Source organism: Oncorhynchus clarkii, chromosome 10, assembly GCF_045791955.1.
Source record: "Oncorhynchus clarkii lewisi isolate Uvic-CL-2024 chromosome 10, UVic_Ocla_1.0, whole genome shotgun sequence".
Taxonomy (NCBI): Eukaryota; Metazoa; Chordata; class Actinopteri; order Salmoniformes; family Salmonidae; genus Oncorhynchus; species Oncorhynchus clarkii.
Genome location: NC_092156.1, coordinates 1,959,558 through 1,981,526, shown reverse-complemented (window position 1 = coordinate 1,981,526; position 21,969 = coordinate 1,959,558). Strand labels below are relative to the sequence as shown.

Sequence of the window (21,969 nt, the reverse complement as noted above, 5' to 3'; positions counted from 1 at the left end):
CCACACTCTAACCACTAGACTACCTGCCCCCCTACACTCTAACCACTAGGCTACCTGCCCCCCCTACACTCTAACCACTAGGCTACCTGCCGTCCCTACACTCTAACCACTAGGCTACCCGCCGCCCCCACACTCTAACCACTAGACTACCTGCCCCCCCCTACACTCTAACCACTAGGCTACCTGCCCCCCCCTACACTCTAACCACTAGACTACCTGCCCCATCCCCCCTACACTCTAACCACTAGACTACCTGCCCCATCCCCCCTACACTCTAACCACTAGACTACCTGCCCCCCCTACACTCTAACCACTAGACTACCTGCCGCACCTACACTCTAACCACTAGGCTACCTGCCGCCCTTACACTCTAACCACTAGTCTACCTGCCTCCCCTACACTCTAACCACTAGGCTACCTGCCGCCCCTACACTCTAACCACTAGACTACCTGCCGCCCCTACACTCTAACCACTAGGCTACCTGCCCCCCCTACACTCTAACCACTAGGCTACCTGCCGCCCCTACACTCTAACCACTAGGCTACCTGCCGCCCCTACACACTAACCACTAGGCTACCTGCCGCCCCTACACTCTAACCACTAGACTACCTGACCCCCCCTACACTCTAACCACTAGACTACCTGACCCCTCTACACTCTAACCACTAGGCTACCTGACCCCCTACACTCTAACCACTAGGCTACCTGCCCCCCCTACACTCTAACCACTAGACTACCTGACCCCTCTACACTCTAACCACTAGACTACCTGCCACCTCTACACTCTAACCACTAGACTACCTGCCACCCCTACACTCTAACCCCTAGGTTACCTGCCTCCCCTACACTCTAACCACTAGACTACCTGCCACCTCTACACTCTAACCACTAGACTACCTGCCACCCCTACACTCTAACCACTAGACTACCTGCCTCCTCTACACTCTAACCACTAGGCTACCTGCCGCCTCCACACTCTAACCACTAGGCTACCTGCCGCCCCTCCACTCTAACCACTAGGCTACCTGCCACCTCTACACTCTAACCACTAGGCTACCCTGCCACCTCTACACTCTAACCACTAGGCTACCTGCCGCCTCTACACTCTAACCACTAGGCTACCTGCCCCCCAACGCTCTAACCACTAGGCTACCCTGCCACCTCTACACTCTAACCACTAGGCTACCCGCCACCCCTACACTCTAACCACTAGACTACCTGCCACCTCTACACTCTAACCACTAGACTTCCTGACCCCCCTACACTCTAACCACTAGACTACCTGCCACCTCTACACTCTAACCACTAGGCTACCCGCCGCCCCTACACTCTAACCACTAGGCTACCTGCCGCCCCTATTCCCTATACGTTTGACCAGGACCCAGAGGGTGCAATTCGGATCCAGAGACTATTTGGATTGTCTTGTTCAGGTGATGATAAACATCCTCCCCTCCCCTCCCCTCTCCTCTCCTCTCCTCTCCTCTCCTCTCCTCTCCTCTCCTCTCCTCTCCTCTCCTCTCCTCTCCTCTCCTCTCCTCTCCTCCCCTCTCCTCTCCTCTCCTCTCCTCTCCTCTCCTCTCCTTATTAGCCTAATCAGCCTTAACGATCTGTCCTCTCTAACAACAGACTGATAGTATCAACATCCCAAAACAGACAAGATCTAACATGTTGTCATACTCAGATACCATCAGTGATCTTGGGCTCTTTATCCCCAATCACACTGACAGCTGCAGGATTTAGATGAGCTGGAGTCGGATGGGGGATCGGATATTGGGCCTGAAATCGATGTTGATGATGATAATGAGTCCTCATCTGATTGACTTGGAGCCTCCACCTCCGGGTCTCGCCACAGAAAAAACAGAACAGAGCCAACTGAGATAGTGACCCCAACCACCACAATGAGACAGGAGTCTGGTAGAAACCAGAACAGAGCCAACTGAGACAGGAGTCTGGTAGAAACCAGAACAGAGCCAACTGAGACAGGAGTCTGGTGGAAACCAGAACAGAGCCAACTGAGACAATGATCCCAACCACCCTAATGAGACAGGAGTCTGGTAGAAACCAGAATAGAGCCAACTGAGACAGGAGTCTGGTAGAAACCAGAACAGAGCCAACTGAGACAGGAGTCTGGTGGAAACCAGAACAGAGCCAACTGAGACAGGAGTCTGGTGGAAACCAGAACAGAGCCAACTGAGACAGGAGTCTGGTAGTAACCAGAACAGAGCCAACTGAGACAGGAGTCTGGTAGAAACCAGAACAGAGCCAACTGAGACAGGAGTCTGGTGGAAACCAGAACAGAGCCAACTGAGACAGGAGTCAGGTGGAAACCAGAACAGAGCCAACTGAGACAGGAGTCTGGTAGAAACCAGAACAGAGCCAACTGAGACAGTGATCCCAGCAACCACAATGAGACAGGAGTCTGGTAGAAACCAGAATAGATCCAACTGAGACAGGAGTCTGGTAGAAACCAGAATAGATCCAACTGAGACAGGAGTCTGGTAGAAACAAGAACAGAGCCAACTGAGACAGGAGTCTGGTAGAAACCAGTAGATGAACATGGATACTTTACTGTCCTGTGTTCTACTGTGTCCTAAAGCAGATACTTTACTGTACTGTGTTCTACTGTGCTCTCTAACAGATACAGTACTGTACTGTGTTCTACTGTGTCCTAAAGCAGATACTTTACTGTACTGTGTTCTACTGTGTCCTTAAGCAGATACTTTACTGTACTGTGTTCTACTGTGCTCTCTAACAGATACAGTACTGTACTGTGTTCTACTGTGTCCTAAAGCAGATACTTTACTGTACTGTGTTCTACTGTGTCCTTAAGCAGATACTTTACTGTACTGTGTTCTACTGTGCTCTCTAACAGATACAGTACTGTCCTGTGTTCTACTGTGTCCTAAAGCAGATACTTTACTGTACTGTGTTCTACTGTGTCCTTAAGCAGATACTTTACTGTACTGTGTTCTACTGTGCTCTCTAACAGATACAGTACTGTACTGTGTTCTACTGTGTTCTCTAGCAGATACAGTACTGTACTGTGTTCTACTGTGTTCTCTAGTAGATACAGTACTGTACTGTGTTCTACAGTGTTCTCTAGCAGATACTTTACCAATCAGGGACAATGATAGACAGCTGTCCCTGATTGAGAATCATACCCGGCCAAAACATAGAAACACAGAACATAGAGTTTCCCACCCGAGTCACACCCTGACCAACCAAACAGAGAATAAAAAGATCTCTACGGTCAGGGCGTGACAATAGACATCCTGCCCTTTTCCCGACATCGTCATACCCTCTGACTGGGGGTCCGACTCGCTCAGGCAGAAAAACATGTGCACCTCTTTTCAATGTTGATTTGAAAGTTATTATAGAAAACAGAACGGTGTCAAATCATTTTTTGGGCAAACGTCCTTTCTGGATTTAAAAGTACTACTAGAAGTTATCATCTAGTTTTATAAAAAGTATCTTTAATCCGATTACAATATTTTTGATGGTAACATAAAGGATTACAGTTCAAGTCTTTTTTGTAATCTGTAAATCTGTAATTCTGTAAATCTGTAACATTAATCTGTAACTATTAACTCCCCACCCATTCAAATAGACAACATCACCATCATCTATAACTGGTATGAATGTCGACTGAATGATTTGTTTTCTGCTATTTTATGAAAGGCATAACCTATTTCAATAAAATATTGTAATTCTTAACTTTTTAATGAACTCTAAATGAATGACCTATGACATATTCCTGTTAAATAAACACATTTTAAATCAACAATATGCTTTTTGAAAGAGAGTTTTGTTTTGTCAATCCAGGTGCCCAGACATTGAGGACTCGATCATTGAGGACATGATCATTGAGGGCACGATCACTGAGGGCACGATCACTGAGGACACGATCATTGAGGACACGATCATTGAGGACACGATCATTGAGGACACGATCATTGAGGACACGATCATTGAGGACACGATCACTGAGGACACGATCATTGAGGACACGATCATTGAGGACACGATCACTGAGGGCACGATCATTGAGGACACGATCATTGAGGACACGATCATTGAGGACACGATCATTGAGGATACGATCATTGAGGGCACAGAGAGATGAGAGAGAGAGAGAGAGAGGGAGAGATAGAGAGAGAGAGAGAGGGAGAGAGAGGGAGAGAGAGAGAGAGAGAGAGAGAGAGAGAGAGAGAGAGAGAGAGAGAGAGAGAGAGAGAGAGAGAGAGAGAGAGAGAGAGAGAGAGAGAGAGAGAGACGGGAGAGAGACGGGAGAGAGAGGGAGAGAGAGAGACGGGAGAGGGAGAGAGAGGGAGAGAGAGACGGGAGAGAGGGAGAGAGAGACGGGAGAGAGACGGGAGAGAGGGAGAGAGAGACGGGAGAGAGAAATAGAGAGAGAGGGAGAGAGAGAGAGGGGAGAGAGAAATAGAGAGAGAGAGAGAGAGAGAGAGAGAGAGGAGTCAATGTGAGGTTATCCTAAATCAATGTAGGAGAGGGGGAGAGGGCGGGATGGAGAGAGAGTGAGGGAGAGAGAGAGAGAGAGAGAGAGGGGAGAGAGAAATAGCGAGAGAGAGAGAGAGAGAGAGAGAGAGAGAGAGAGAGAGAGGAGTCAATGTGAGGTTATCCTAAATCAATGTAGGAGAGGGGGAGAGGGCGGGATGGAGAGAGAGAGAGAGAGAGGGAGAGAGAGAGAGAGAGGGAGAGGGAGAGGGAGAGAGAGAGAGAGTTCCTGAAATAACTCTAGTAAATCCTGGTCTAAGCAGCAACAATCCCTTTATCAAACGACCAACAGAACAATTAAATCTGTTTCAAACTGTTCAAGCTGAAATCGATCACACCTCTAAACTGTCAGCTAATCTGGCTCTTGACAGAGAAGAGGTGTTATATGATCAGGAACTGATGGGCTCATGTAGAAAAAATATCTTCTTGAGCTAATGCCGAAAAATAAAAATAAGGTTACTGAAAAGAGCAATGAAATGTGTTTTTCGGATCCTGAATTCGGATCGAGTTAGTCATCACATTTTTTTATTTTTATTTTTTACTTTTACTTTATTTAAGTTGAGAACAAGTTCTCATTTACAACTGTGACCTGGCCAAGATAAAGCATAGCAGTGAGACACATACAACAACACAGAGTTACACATGGAATAAACAAACGTACAGTCAATAATACAATAGAAAAGTCTATGTACAGTGTGTGCAAATGAAGAAAGATTAGGGAGGAAAGGCAATAAATAGGCTGTAGTGACGAAGTAATTACAATTTAGCAAATAAACACTGAAGTGATATTTGTGCAGAAGATGAATGTGCAAGTAAAGATACTGGGGTACGAAAGAGCAAAAAAATAACATGTGGATGAGGTAGTTGGATGGGCTATTTACAGGTGAGCTATGTACAGGTGCAATGATCTGTGAGCTGCTATGACAGCTGATGCTATAAAGTTAGTGAGGGAGATATGAGTCTTCAGCTTCAGTGATTTTTGTAATTCCTTCCAGTCATTGGCAGCAGAGAACTGGAAGGAAAGGTGGCTAAATGAGGAACTGGCTTTGGGGATGACCAGTGAAATGTATCTGCTGGAGCACGTTCTACATATTCTAAGTCAGAACCGTCCAGAGTAGTGATGCTAGACGGTCGGGCGGGTGCGGGCAGCGATCGGTTGAAAAGCATGCATTTGATTTTACTAGTGTTTAAGAGCGGTTGGAGGCTGAATAATTTTGCACGCCCAATTTTTCAGTTTTTGATTTGTTAAAAAAGTTTGAAATATCCAATAAATGTTGTTCCACTTCATGATTGTGTCCCACTTGTTGTTGATTCTTCACAAAAAAATACAGTTTTATATCTTTATGTTTGAAGCCTGAAATGTGGCAAAAGGTCACAAAGTTCAAGGGGGCCGAATACTTTCGCAAGGCACTGTATAAGGTTAATTTGTCCCAATACTTTTGGTCCCTAAAATGGGGGGACTATGTCCCATAAATGTTGTAATTTGTAAACGGTTAACCACTAGGAGAAGGAGAGAAGTTGAGGGAAGCAGAAATATGTGAGGTAGCAATTCAAACAGACTAACAAATGCAAGATTTTGCTCTGCTATTCTTGTGAATCTACCAATTAATCCACCGCACAGACCAGCTTTGAAACAATTGCATAACCAGATACACACAGTCAAGGCGAAAAGATACGTGGACCTGCAGGAATCACAGCATCAACCCTAGATTTCAAGTTTCTCTTACAGATGCTCCAACTATGTCTGAGCCATCAGAATCATGTAGCCTACAGCAAAGACAAGAGTTGAATAGAAGTAGGAGGATGAGGAGGAAGAGGATGAAGAAGATGAGGAGAAGAAGGATGAGAAGGAGGAAGACAAGGAGGAGGAGGAAGTAGATGATGAAAAGGTGGAGGAAGAGGATGAAGAAGAATATTAGAACAGTGTCCTGACTTTTGATCTCTGTATCGTTCCTGAACCAGCGGAGGTCGGCAGCAGGCGGCTTGGAGCCGTGGGGTGATACATACTCTAACCCCTGACCTCTAACCTCTGACCTACTGACCTATGAAGGGTAGTAACAGTAGTAGATGTCTGTGTCCTGACCTTTGATCTCCTTCTCGTTCCTGAACCAGCGGAGGTTGGCAGCAGGCTTGGAGCCGTGGGTCATACAGGTCAGAGTGATCTCATCTCCCTCCAGGGCAGGCTTGGTCAAACCGTCTATCTCTGGCTTCTCTGGCACCCCTACAGGACCGGGGGGGAATTACACAGGTTAAAACGTGACACAACACACAGGGTTGAAGTCTGTGCATTAGTGCATTCATCTTCAGATAGCTAGGTGGACTAGTCATAGTCAGTACATTCCTCTTCAGATAGCTAGGTGGACCAGTCATAGTCAGTACATTCCTCTTCAGATAGCTAGGTGGACCAGTCATAGTCAGTACATTCATCTCCAGACAGCTAGGTGGACCAGTCATAGTCAGTACATTCATCTCCAGATAGCTAGGTGGACCAGTCATAGTCAGTACATTCATCATTGGGGGGGGGGGGGGGGGGGGGGGGGGGTTGATACTCTTTGAACAAGTAGGGTTTCAGATGTTTTCAGAAGATGTTTTCAGAAGACGGGCAGGGACTCGACAGAAAAAGGTTTTGATTGGGCCGAGCGGGAGCCTCTGTATGGCAGAGGTTTTACCATAAACCTGGCCTAGTTCTGCATGAATATGATGTAGCTCAGCTCAGAGTGTGTCGGGGAGGAGGACAGGAAAAACACTGAGATTAACCTGGAACCATCATCTGAAAAGTCCAGGGTAGACAGTGTGAAGGGTGTGTGTCTGTGTGATCCATCATCTGAACAGACGAGGGCGGACAGTGTAAAGGGTGTGTGTGTTTGTGATCCGTCTTCTGAACAGACAGGAAGAGGAAGAGGATGGATAGAGCTTTAAAGGGTAGAAGAGAAAGATTAACACTCATATATCGACGGCTAAACTTTGACTGAGTAATTATGACTATGCAACCCAAACATCCCTCAAGGGTGTGTGTGTCTGAGGCTTCTGTAGAAGTTTGTTTATTATTTAATACCAAAAAACTACATTTTAAGTGAAATATTAGATTTTGTCTGAAGCCTATAAAAGATAGGAAATTCAAAAGCTAATTTGACCTTTGCACTAACAAGGCTTTTCGACATCAGCAGCTTGACTACTGCTAGAGAAATGTAAATGTATTGATCAATGACAAATTTCCGTCCAAAATTACTTCTAGTCTGTCTGTGTCCGATACGGTCCTGGGCCCCTCCCTGGGTCACGTTTTGGTATTTTCCCTAGCAGGACCCAGTTTTGGATACCTTGGGATACAGGGGGTCAGTAGCAGTCCTCTCCTCATAGATGTGCAGTTTCCTTCAGAAAATATTCATTAGAGGTTGGGCAGATGTTCATACCGTTCTTCTCTCACCCCCGGGTTTATGGTTTTACCGTCTTAACACACAAGGGCGTCTATTACCAGAATGCTAACAACATTTGCATAATTTCCATGGCGGCTGCCAGCTAAATATGCTAAAGAGAGTAAATGAAAAAAAAAAAAAATGTAAAGACAGGCAATCCAGCTCATAAAGTTATACATATATAGGTAGGAGCTACCATATGTTATTTTTGGTGAGTTTGGACAGTTACAAGCGGATATGAACGACGCATGCATGTCTGAAGGAAGAACAGTACTGTCTCTGGAGCAGCATGTCAACACCCTGTGTCTATGTGGAGTCTGGAGTCTGAAGGAAGAACAGTACTGGCTCTGGAGCAGCATGTCAACACCCTGTGTCTGTGTGGAGTCTGGAGTCTGAAGGAAGAACAGTACTGGCTCTGGAGCAGCATGTCAACACCCTGTGTCTATGTGGAGTCTGGAGTCTGAAGGAAGAACAGTACTGTCTCTGGAGCAGCATGTCAACACCCTGTGTCTATGTGGAGTCTGGAGTCTGAAGGAAGAACAGTACTGGCTCTGGAGCAGCATGTCAACACCCTGTGTCTGTGTGGAGTCTGGAGTCTGAAGGAAGAACAGTACTGGCTCTGGAGCAGCATGTCAACACCCTGTGTCTGTGTGGAGTCTGGAGTCTGAAGGAAGAACAGTACTGGCTCTGGAGCAGCATGTCAACACCCTGTGTCTGTGTGGAGTCTGGAGTCTGAAGGAAGAACAGTACTGGCTCTGGAGCAGCATGTCAACACCCTGTGTCTGTGTGGAGTCTGGAGTCTGAAGGAAGAACAGCTCTGGCTCTGGAGCAGCATGTCAACACCCTGTGTCTATATGGAGTCTGGAGTCTGTAGGAAGAACAGTACTGGCTCTGGAGTCTGGAGTCTGAAGGAAGAACAGTACTGGGTCTGGAGCAGCATTTCAACACCCTGTGTCTGTGTGGAGTCTGGAGTCTGAAGGAAGAACAGCTCTGGCTCTGGAGTCTGGAATCTGAAGGAAGAACAGTACTGTCTCTGGAGCAGCATGTCAACACCCTGTGTCTGTATGGAGTCTGGAGTCTGAAGGAAGAACAGTACTGGCTCTGGAGCAGCATGTTAACACAGACAGCACTCTGACTGATGTGGAGCTACTCTCCTCCATCATTCTATCAGCAGACAGACTGATGTGGAGCTACTATTCTCCATCATTCTATCAGCAGACAGACTGATGTGGAGCTACTGTTCTCCATCATTCTATCAGTAGACAGCATTCTGATGTGGAGCTGTTGTTCTCCATCATTCTATCAGCAGACAGACTGATGTGGAGCTACTGTTCTCCATCATTCTATCAGTAGACAGCACTCTGACTGATGTGGAGCTACTGTTCTCCATCATTCTATCAGCAGACAGCATTCTGATGTGGAGCTGTTGTTCTCCATCATTCTATCAGCAGACAACACTCTGATGTGGAGCTACTGTTCTCCATCATTCTATCAGCAGACAACACTCTGATGTGGAGCTACTGTTCTCCATCATTCTATCAGCAGACAACACTCTGATGTGGAGCTACTGTTCTCCATCATTCTATCAGCAGACAGCACTCTGATGTGGAGCTGCTGTTCTCCATCTTTCTATCAACAGACAGCACTCTGACTGATGTGGAGCTACTGTTCTCCATCATTCTATCAGCAGACAGCACTCTGACTGATGTGGAGCTAGTGTTCTCCTGTACATTTCCATGTGTAGCCAGCCTACTGTTCTCCTGTACATTTCCATGTGTAGCCAGCCTACTGTTCTCCTGTACATTTCCAGGTGTAGCCAGTCTACTTGTCTCCTGTACATTTCCATGTGTAGCCAGCCTACTGTTCTCCTGTACATTTCCAGATGTAGCCAGTCTACTTGTCTCCTGTACATTTCCAGATGTAGCCAGTCTACTTGTCTCCTGTACATTTCCAGGTGTAGCCAGCCTACTGTTCTCCTGTACATTTCCATGTGTAGCCAGTCTACTTGTCTCCTGTACATTTCCAGATGTAGCCAGTCTACTTGTCTCCTGTACATTTCCAGGTGTAGCCAGCCTACTGTTCTCCTGTACATTTCCATGTGTAGCCAGTCTACTTGTCTCCTGTACATTTCCAGGTGTAGCCAGTCTACTTGTCTCTGGTAAAATGCTAGATTAACTTTAAGCAAAAATAAATATTTAACCTTTGTCTAAATAGGCATGTCAGTTAAATAACAAATTATTCATAAAAAAGAAAGGGGAACCATGGTGCTCTTCAAATAATGAATTAAAATGCCTTTATTTGTATGGCATGTTCAATGGAATCAAAGTTTAACTACCTGATGAAGGTCATGCAGCAGAAACGCATCTGGTTTTTTAAAGCTTTGTTTCTATTGAACATGACATACTAATAAAGGCATTTTAATTAAGTATATGAAGAGTGACTTGGTCCTCCTTTCTTTTTGATGACCAATTCACCCCTTTTACCAAAGAGCACCTTCTATCTACCAAAATGTACTATTGTGTACCTTAGAAGCGCTTCCCTTCCTCCTCTGTTTTTCTAAAAGTTCTTATTTACAATGAGGCCCATAGTTCTTATTTACAATGAGGCCCATAGTTCTTATTTACAATGAGGCCCATAGTTCTTATTTACAATGAGGCCCATAGTTCTTATTTACAATGAGGCCCATAGTTCTTATTTACAACGAGGCCCATGGTTCTTATTTACAACGAGGCCCATAGTTCTTATTTACAATGAGGCCCATAGTTCTTATTTACAATGAGGCCCATAGTTCTTATTTACAACGAGGCCCATAGTTCTTATTTACAACGAGGCCCATAGTTCATATTTACAACGAGGCCCATAGTTCTTATTTACAACGAGGCCCATAGTTCTTATTTACAACGAGGCCCATAATTCTTATTTACAACGAGGCCCATGGTTGTTATTTACAACGAGGCCCATAGTTCTTATTTACAACGAGGCCCATAGTTCTTATTTACAACGAGGCCCATATTTCTTATTTACAATGAGGACCATAGTTCTTATTTACAATGAGGCCCATAGTTCTTATTTACAATGAGGCCCATAGTTCTTATTTACAACGAGGCCCATAGTTCTTCTTTACAATGAGGCCCATAGTTCTTATTTACAACGAGGCCCATAGTTCTTATTTACAACGAGGCCCATAGTTCTTATTTACAACGAGGCCCATAGTTCTTATTTACAACGAGGCCCATAGTTCTTATTTACAACGAGGCCCATAGTTCTTCTTTACAACGAGGCCCATAGTTCTTATTTACAATGAGGCCCATAGTTCTTATTTACAACGAGGCCCATAGTTCTTATTTACAACGAGGCCCATAGTTCTTATTTACAATGAGGCCCATAGTTCTTATTTACAATGAGGCCCATAGTTCTTATTTACAACGAGGCCCATAGTTCTTATTTACAATGAGGCCCATAGTTCTTATTTACAACGAGGCCCATAGTTCTTATTTACAACGAGGCCCATAGTTCTTATTTACAATGAGGCCCACTTTATTTAATTTTTTTCCCCCTGAATTGATCATCACTTAAACTCTGTATGTATATCTTACTGGGGAGGTTTCTTATTTTGAGTGGCAGCCTATGGGTACATGTTTTATAAATGTATAATTTGAAATGGATATGGTACCTGCAACCCTCACAACAACCCCCCAAAAATAAAAAAATAAAAATATCATTCTTCTTTGGGAATTTCAGTACTTCAGCGTAAGGTTTCCTCATGGTTCTATTTCAAGTCATGTTCTCAGATTGTTCCGAGAGCGTTCCGAGAGCGTTCCGAGACCGTTCCGAGAGCGTTCTAATGATGTTATTTTAAAACATATATACATTCTGTTCTGAGCATCAACAAAACTCTCTCTATCCTCTGTCTTGTTTTAAGGTGTGTTGGCCACACCTGATGTTCACAGTGCTAGTTTCCTTTGAAATGGGGTCTGTTTGGATAGACTAAAATGAACAGTTTGATATGCATCAAGAAAACAAGGCATGCTAGCTCCGTCCTGGTGGCACAGTGGACTCATTCTATGGATAGAGAACAGAAGATTATAGGTTTGAATCTCACTGATGCCGTGTCACAAAAAATTAAATAAATGTTTGCATAATTAATGCCTATGGAAATGTATTTCCATGTGTTCTATCTGTTTGGAGTAAGAAGAAAAAAACGTTACCCCAAAATTAACTACCAGTGTTAATCAAAGTCTTATTCAAATATTCAGTTGAAGTTATAAGGGAGTGGGCCCCTGAGTGGCTGCTTGGGGTGTCGCTACAGACCCGGGTCACAACCGGCCGTGACCGAGAGACCCATGAGGTGGCGCACAAATGGCCCAGCGTCGTTCGGGTTAGGGGAGGGGTTTTGGCTGGCCTCCCGTAACCCGGACAACGCTGGGCCATTTCCTTGTCCCATCTAGCGACTCCTGTGGTGTTCTGGGCGGATGCACGCTGACATGGTCGCCAGTTGTATGGTTTTTCCTCCAACACATTGATGTGGCTGGCTTCTGGGTTAAGCGAGCAGTATGTCAAGAAGCAGTGCGGCTTGGCAGGGTTTTGTTTTGGAGAATGCATGACTCTCGACCTTCGTCTCTCCCGAGTCCTGTATGGGAAGCTGCAGTGATGGGATTGAATATTCAGAGTGAGTTTTTTCCACACAAAAGGGCTTTATTTCAACCAGAAATACTCCTCAGTTCCATCAACTGTCCAGGTGGCTGGTCTCAGACGATCCTGCAGGTGAAGAATCCGGATGGGCTGGCGTAGTTACATGTGGTCTGCGGTTGTGAGGCTGGTTGGACGTTCTGCCAAATTCTCTAAAACGACATTGGATGTGGCTTATGATAGAGAAATTAACATTCAATTCTCTGGCAACAGCTCTGGTTGACATTCCTGCAGTCATCATGCCAATTGCAAACTCCCTCAAAACTTGAGACATCTGCGGCATTGTGTTGTGTGACAAAACTACACATTTTAGTGGCCATTTATTGAACTCAGCACAAGGTTCACCTGTGTAATGATCGTGCTGTTTATTCAGATTCTTGATATGCCACACCTGTCAGGTGGATGGATTATTTTGGCAAAGGAGAAATGCTCAGTAACAGGGATGTAAGAAAATGTGTGAGAAACACGTTTTTTGTGCGTATGGAACATTTCTGGGATCTTTTATTTCAGCTCATGGAACATGGGACCAACACTTTACATGTTGGGTTTATATTTTTGTTCAGTATATTACAGTATATTGCACTGGGCGCTACGGGTGGAGACCGAAGTGCTGCTGGGTATGTGCGACACAGCCCCATTCCATTAGAGACCCTACTGAGTGTTTCCCACTTTAGCTGAGACAGGTAGACAGGTAGACACGTTTTCTCTACAGCCCAATATTCTCAATATACCAATAATGTCGACATTATATTTTCTTTGGTATAACATTTTTTTTTATTGGTTCCATATTTGGATTTATAAATTACTCTTGTTGTCACAAAAGAAAAGCCTGTTGATTATTAAAGTTCCATATCTTTTGAATGAGTTATCCACATTGCAATGTGGGCTTTTATTTTGAAGGTTTCCTCATTAACATACGGAAGTGACATCAACATTTGGGCTGCTGTCAGAATACTAGTCTGGTCCTGGATAAGATTGACACACAGGGTTTAATTTACTGCAGTGTCTAGTAATTGTCCAAACGCATGGCCACTTTTCCACACTATATTGTTATAGAATTTTCACAAATGTCTTACTCTACGTTATTCTACGTTATCCCCAAACATCCTATCAAAGTATGAAAACGTGCCTGCTTGTCAGAAAATGTAAAAATGTAAAAAAAGGCATCATATTCTTCCTGGGGGAGTATATGAACAGATATTTATACGATTTCATGTTGCTAAAACGCTGTCAGTTCCACTTCAACTATGTTCAGATATTGTTTTGGAGTGTAATGCACAGGAAGTTGGTGGCACCTTAATTGGGGGAAGGCGTTCTTGTGGTAATGGCTGGAGAGGAATAAATGGAATGATATCCAATACTCCGTTCCGTTGTTATGAGCCATATCCCCTCAACAGCCTCCTAGCTGCATTGATCTAGTGAGCATGTACACTGCATTGATCTAGTGAGCATGTACACTGCATTGATCTAGTGAGCATGTACACTGCATTGATCTAGTGAGCATGTACACTGCATTGATCTAGTGAGCATGTACACTGCATTGATCTAGTGAGCATGTACACTGCATTGATCTAGTGAGCATGTACACTGCATTGCACAGCGTGTTGTTTCTTAGCAAGGCAATTTGTTCTCTCAGCAACAGTCTGTTGTTGTGTGGTGGCTGAACTTGGTCGAGGAGATGTAGGTAGCTGGCAGTGTTTGTGTTGTCTTACCAAGCTATCTCCACTATGGAGTGGCTAGTTCCACTGTGGGGTGGCTAGTTCCACTGTGGCGTGGCTAGTTCCACTGTGGGGTGGCTAGTTCCACTGTGGCGTGGCTAGTTCCACTGTGGCGTGGCTAGTTCCACTGTGGCGTGGCTAGTTCCACTGTGGGGTGGCTAGTCCCACTGTGGCGTGGCTAGTTCCACTGTGGTTCCACTGTGGCGTGGCTAGTTCCACTGTGGCGTGGCTAGTTCCACTGTGGCGTGGCTAGTTCCACTGTGGTTCCACTGTGGCGTGGCTAGTTCCACTGTGGCGTGGCTAGTTCCACTGTGGCGTAGCTAGTTCCACTGTGGCGTGGCTAGTTCCACTGTGGTTCCACTGTGGCATGGCTAGTTCCACTGTGGCGTGGCTAGTTCCACTGTGGTTCCACTGTGGCGTGGCTAGTTCCACTGTGGCGTAGCTAGTTCCACTGTGGCGTGGCTAGTTCCACTGTGGTTCCACTGTGGCGTGGCTAGTTCCACTGTGGCGTGGCTAGTTCCACTGTGGCGTGGTTAGTTCCACTGTGGCGTGGCTAGTTCCACTGTGGTTCCACTGTGGCGTGGTTAGTTCCACTGTGGCGTGGCTAGTTCCACTGTGGCGTGGCTAGTTCCACTGTGGCGTGGCTAGTTCCACTCTGACGTGGCTAGTTCCACTGTGGCGTGGCTAGTTCCACTGTGGCGTAGTTAGTTCCACTGTGGCGTAGCTAGTTCCACTGTGGCGTGGCTAGCTTGGGCTGGGTAATGCAGAGTTACTAGGCATTTCCCTAAAGTTCTGTGTTTTGAATTTATCAAGCTAGCTAGCTATGTTTTGTGGAATATATCATCAACATTGCATGGGGTGCACAAATGTTCACATCACTGTCTGGGTATCGCTGGCCAGCTACTAGAAACTGGCATTAGGACATACGCTAGCTAGCTAACTTTTGTGAAGTAGCTAGCTAGCTAATATAGCTTGCTTTCTTTGCCTGTTGTTAGCGAGCTAACGCTGATCTGAGTGGTGTTAGCTAGCTAACGCTGATCTGAGTGGTGTTAGCTAGCTAACGGTCATCTGACTGGTGTTAGCTAGCTAACGCTCATCTGAGTGGTGTTAGCTAGCTAACGCTCATCTGAGTGGTGTTAGTTAGCTAATGCTCATTTGAGTGGTGTTAGCTAGCAAGCTGCTGGAGTCTGTACAAGATGAGAGTTTGGATACGTCACAGCTCAGAACATAGTACAGATTTCCAATCAAGAGCCGCTGCATTCTCACTTTAAATGAGACTACGATCTGTTATACTAATTCTGTCCGTCTTGTAATTAATTAGCTTTCCTTACTTTTTTTAAATGTAAAAAATAGCAGATCATTTTTTTAGTTAATTAAATCAACATCTTTAAAAAAAAATCAGACTGAAGTTGATGGCCTTAATCGACGACACAACAGTGGTAGGCCTGAATACCAACAACGATTAAAAGAACAACAACAAAAAAACAACAACGATAGGGAGGAGGTCAGCGACCTGACCGTGTGGTGCCAGGACAACAACCTCTCCCTCAACGATGAGACAGCCTATAGGGAGGAGGTCAGAGACCTGGTGGTAGGCCTGATCCCCGACAACGATGAGACAGCCTATAGGGAGGAGGTCAGCGACCTGACCGTGTGGTGCCAGGACAACAACCTCTCCCTCAACGATGAGACAGCCTATAGGGAGGAGGTCAGAGACCTGGTGGTAGGCCTGATCCCCGACAACGATGAGACAGCCTATAGGGAGGAGGTCAGAGACCTGACCGTGTGGTGCCAGGACAACAACCTCTCCCTCAACGATGAGACAGCCTATAGGGAGGAGGTCAGAGACCTGGTGGTAGGCCTGATCCCCGACAACGATGAGACAGCCTATAGGGAGGAGGTCAGAGACCTGACCGTGTGGTGCCAGGACAACAACCTCTCCTTCAACATGATCAAGACAAAGGAGATGATTGTGGACTACAGGAAAAGGAGGACCGAGCACGCCCCCTTTCTCATCGATGGGACTGCAGTGGAGCAGGTTGAGAGCTACAAATTCCTTGGTGTCCACATCACCAACAAACTATCATGGTCCAAACACACCAAGACAGTCATGAAGAGGGAACGACAAAACCTATTCCCCCTCAGGAGACTAAAAATATTTGGCCTGCACATTGACTCTGTACCGGTACCCGCTGTATATAGCCTCCACATTGACTCTGTACCGTAATACCCTGTATATAGCCTGCACATTGACTCTGTACCGTAATACCCTGTATATAGCCTCCACATTCACTCTGTACCGTAAAACCATGTATACAGCCTCCACATTCACTCTGTACCATAATACCTTGTATATAGCCTCCACATTCACTCTGTACCGTAATACCATGTATATAGTCTCCACATTGACTCTGTACCGTAATACCATGTATACAGCCTCCACATTCACTCTGTACCGTAATACCTTGTATATAGCCTCCACATTCACTCTGTACCGTAATACCATGTATATAGCCTCCACATTCACTCTGTACCGTAATACCCTGTATACAGCCTCCACATTCACTCTGTACCGTAATACCCTGCCTCGCTTGTTATTTTACTGTTGCTCTTTAGTTATTTGTTATTTAATTTTTTACTTATCAATTTTTTTACTTAAACTTATTTTTCTTAAAACGGCATTGTTGGTTAAGGGCTTGTAAGTAAGCATTGCACTGTTGTATTGGGCGCTTGTGACAAATACAATACAATTAGATAATGTATCTTTCTCTGTCATTCGTGTCAGTGTTAGCAACTTTGTGGAATTTCTTAAATGTCTTGAGAAAAACCTAACTGTTACCATCGTTCATAGAAGGACACTACCGAACAGCTCTTGACATTTAGTGAATATATTTCTCATTCCCTTGTTCCAAAATGTGGCATATTTATAGAGAAATTACGAGAGGGGGGGGACTCAGTTTAACATTTAGTATTGATGGTTCAAACTCTAATTTATTGTGGCATCTACAATGTCCTGTGAATGTGTGTCCATGCGATGCGCTTATGTGTGTGTTTGCATGCGCGTCCATGCGTTGTGTGTGTGTGTTCCAAGGTCAGCCTGAAGCTGATTGATTGACAGGTCTGCTGGTCGATAGTATTGATTGTTTCTGGCCTTGTGTTTCTGGTTCCTCTTGAGAGGGTACTTTAAGCCTCACGTTGGCAGTTTGAAGTGACTCAAATCCATTTTTTTTTTGAATACCCGATTTGAATGTGTTCTTTAGATACAGATATTTCAAACCACCTTCACACTTGGGACTTGTGTCTGAACGGTCAAATCTGATTTATTTGGTTGGTTTTTAGACTTTGACTTGGCTACTCTGATCACATTGTAGCTAACTGGCTGGGTTATTTGTTTACAAACAAATGAATGTATCTGTTAAAAGGCTAAACAGCTAACTAGCTAGTTGACTGATGTGGCTAGCTAGTTGACTGCTGTGGCTAGCTAGTTGACTGCTGTGGCTAGCTAGTTGACTGCTGTGGCTAGCTAGTTGACTGCTGTGGCTAGATAGTTGACCGCTGTGGCTAGATAGTTGACTGCTGTGGCTAGCTAGTTGACTGCTGTGGCTAGCTAGTTGACTGCAGTGGCTAGATTGTTGACTGCTGTGGCTAGATAGTTGACTGCTGTGGCTAGATAGTTGACTGCTGTGGCTAGATAGTTGACTGCTGTGGCTAGATAGTTGACTGCTGTGGCTAGCCTGTTGACTGCTGTGGCTAGATAGTTGACTGCTGTGGCTAGATAGTTGACTGCTGTGGCTAGCCTGTTGACTGCTGTGGCTAGCTAGTTGACTGCTGTGGTCGAGATATGTGGTGTGTGTTGAGACATGTGGTGTGTGTGTAAATCATTGCTCAGGGGAAATGTGATGCTTCTCTGTTGCTGAGGGTAATACTGGACATCAGGGGGTACGTAGTCAGTAGCCTAACATCTTCTGCATTTAACCCCTCTGAATCAGAGAGATGTTGTACATTTGATCTGACGTCACCGTTCTTCACATCAACGGATAAGCTCCAGAAACATTCACCGACTGTATTTTATGAAAGGTAAAATGTGTTTTCTGAAAGATGTGTTTTTTTGTACAGCTGTCAATTTAGTCTGGTAACATAACATATATGAAGTGGACCTTGAGCTGAATAGAATCAACAGTTGACTAGACTGAGGAGGACTATACCTGCTGTAAGGGGAAGTGTGGGTTGACTGAGTATTACTGCAGTAAGGGGAAGTGTGGGTTGACTGAGTATTACTGCTGTAAGGGGAAGTGTGGGTTGACTGAGTATTACTGCTGTAAGGGGAAGTGTGGGTTGACTGAGTATTACTGCTGTCAGGGGAAGTGTGGGTTGACTGAGTATTACTGCTGTAAGGGGAAGTGTGGGTTGACTGAGTAGGGGTATTACTGCAGTAAGGGGAAGTGTAGGTTGACTGAGTATTACTTCTGTAAGGGGAAGTGTGGGTTGACTGAGTATTACTGCTGTAAGGGGAAGTGTGGGTTGACTGAGTATTACTGCAGTAAGGGGAAGTGTGGGTTGACTGAGTATTACTGCTGTAAGGGAGAGTGTGGGTTGACTGAATATTACTGCTGTAAGGGGAAGTGTGGGTTGACTGAGTAGGACTATACCTGCTGTAAGGGGAAGTGTGGGTTGACTGAGTATTACTGCAGTAAGGGGAAGTGTGGGTTGACTGAGTATTACTGCTGTAAGGGGAAGTGTGGGTTGACTGAGTATTACTGCTGTAAGTGGAAGTGTGGGTTGACTGAGTATTACTGCTGTAAGGGGAAGTGTGGGTTGACTGAGTAGGGGTATTACTGCTGTAAGGGGAAGTGTGGGTTGACTGAATGTTACTGCTGTAAGGGGAAGTGTGGGTTGACTGAGTAGGGGTATTACTACTGTAAGGGGAAGTGTGGGTTGACTGAGTAGGGGTATTACTGCTGTAAGGGGTAGTGTGGGTTGACTGAGTATTAGTGCTGTAAGGGGAAGTGTGGGTTGACTGAGTAGGGGTATTACTGCAGTAAGGGGAAGTGTAGGTTGACTGAGTATTACTTCTGTAAGGGGAAGTGTGGGTTGACTGAGTAGGGGTATTACTGCTGTAAGGGGAAGTGTGGGTTGATTGAGTATTACTGCTGTAAGGGGAAGTGTGGGTTGACTGAGTATGGCCTCTGGTCTGATGAAACAAAAATAGAACTGTTTGTCCATAATGACCATCGTTATGTTCGGAGGAAAAAGGGGGTGGCTTGCAAGCCGAAGAACACCATCCCAACCGTGAAGCACGGGGGTGGCAGCATCATGTTGTGGGGGTGCTTTGCTGCAGGAGAGACTGGTGCACTTCAAAAAATATATGGCATCATGAGGCAGGAAAATTACGTGGATATATTGAAGCAACATCTCAAGACATCAGTCAGGAAGTTAAAGCTTGGCTGCAAATGGGTCTTCCAAATGGACAATGACCCCAAGCATACTTCCAAAGTTGTGGCAAACTGGCTTAAGGACAACAAAGTCAAGGTATTGGAGTGGCCATCATTAAGCCCTGACCTCAATCGGATGGAATATTTGTTGGCAGAACTGAAAAAGTGTGTGCGAACAAGGAGGCCTACAAACCTGACTCAGTTACACCAGCTCTGTCAGGAGGAATGGGCCAAAATTCACCCAACTTATTGTGGGAAGCTTGTGGAAGACTAACTGAAATGTTTGACCCAAGTTAAACAATTTAAAGGCAATGCTACCAAATACTAATTGAGTGTATGTAAACTTCTGACCCATTGGGAATGTGATGAAAGAAATAAAAGCATTCTCTACTATTATTCTGACATTTCACATTCTTAAAATAAGGTGGTGATCCTAACTGACCTGAAACAGGGACATTTTTGCTAGGATTAAATGTCAGGAATTGTGAAAAACTGAGTTTAAATGTATTTGGCTAAGGTGTATGTAAACTCCCGACTTGTTTTTGAAAGAAAAGCACATTTTTTGCCCAATAAAATAATTTCAAATTGATCATAAAAACAGTGTAGACATTGTTAATGTTGTAAATGACTATTGTAGCTGGAAACGGCAGATTATTTATGGAATATCTACATAGGCGAACAGAGGCCCATTATCAGCGACCATCACTCCTGTGTTCCAATGGCACGTTGTGTTAGCTAATCCAGGTTTATCACTTTAAAAGGCTAATTGATCGTTAGAAAACCCTTTTGCAATTATGTTAGCACAGCTGTTGTTCTGATTAAAGAAGCAATACAACTGGCCTTATTTAGACTAGTTGAGTATCTGGAGCATCAGCATTTGTTGGTTCAATTACAGGCTCAAAATGGTCAGAAACAATGACCTTTCCTCTGAAATTCGTCAGTCTATTCTTGTTCTGAGAAAGGAAGGCTATTCCATGTGAGAAATTGCCAAGAAACTGAAGATCTCGTACAACGCTGTGTACTATTCCCTACACAGAACGCAAACTGTCTCTAACCAGAAGAGAAATACGAGTGTGAGGCCCCAGTGCACAACTGAGCAAGAGGACAAGTACATTAGAGTGTCTAGTTTTAGAAACAGACGCCTCACAAGTCCTCGACTGGCAGCTTCATTAAATAGTACCCGCAAAACACCAGTCTCAATGTCAACAGTGAAGAGGCGACTCCGGGATGCTGGCCTTCTAGGCAGAGTTGCAAAGAAAAAGCCATATCTCAGACTGGTCAATAAAAATAAAAGATTAAGATGGACAAAAGACCACAGACACTGGACAGAGGAACTCTGACTAAAAGGCCAGCATCCCGGAGACGCCTCTTCACTTTTGACATTGAGACTGGTGTTTGCGGGTACTATTTAATGAAGCTGCCAGTTGAGGAAATTGTGAGGTGTCTGCTTATGTGTTCAGGACAGATTGGGCTCTGAACGATGTTCTCAATGATACTGACGTACATTTCCACGGGGGTCTCCAGACAACAGCAGAAAGATCCACAGACCCCGCCCCCAGCCCCGCCCATCCCGAGATGTAATCTGACTGCTTGTGCAGTAATTCAATCACTCACTATCTCTCTCTGTTTGTTACATAAAATGTGGTTCAGTACAGTGGTGTAAAGTACTTAATAAGTAAAAATACTACTTCAGTAGTTTTTTGGGTTATCTGTACTTTACTTTACTATTTATATTTTTGCTAACTTTTACTTTTACTTCAGTCATTTCCTAAAGAAAATACTACACTTTTTACTCAATACATTTTCTCTGACACCCAAAAGTACTCATTACATTTTGACAGGAAAATTGTCTAATTCACACACTTATCAAGAGAACATCCCCTGGTTATCCCTACTCTCACTGAACTTGGGGACTTACGAAACACAAATATTTAATTTGTAAATGATGTCTTGAGTGTTGGAGTTGCAGCTCTCCGTCAATAAAAATAAAACATTATAATTGTGCAGTCTGGTTTGCTCATTGTTAATATTATAATATAATATTATAATTGTTAATATTATAATATAATATTATAATTGTTAATATTGTTATTATACAGAATTTTTTAAATGGTTTTATACTTTTAGTTTTGATACATAAGTACATTTTAAAACCAAGTAGTATTTGACTTTTTATGACAAATGTACTTTTCAACCACTGG

General features: G+C 44.4%; 1 protein-coding gene across 2 annotated transcripts in view; it reads right to left on the bottom strand.

The window, feature by feature from the left end:
• Nucleotides 1-21,969, bottom strand: part of LOC139419371 (cell adhesion molecule 2-like) — a 478,628-nt gene that overhangs the window by 123,679 nt on the left and 332,980 nt on the right. For both annotated transcript variants that reach the window (XM_071169314.1, XM_071169313.1), the window contains exon 4: nt 6,600-6,737. In XM_071169314.1, the coding sequence (XP_071025415.1) occupies nt 6,600-6,737 (138 nt within the window). The remainder of the gene's footprint in view (nt 1-6,599; nt 6,738-21,969) is intronic.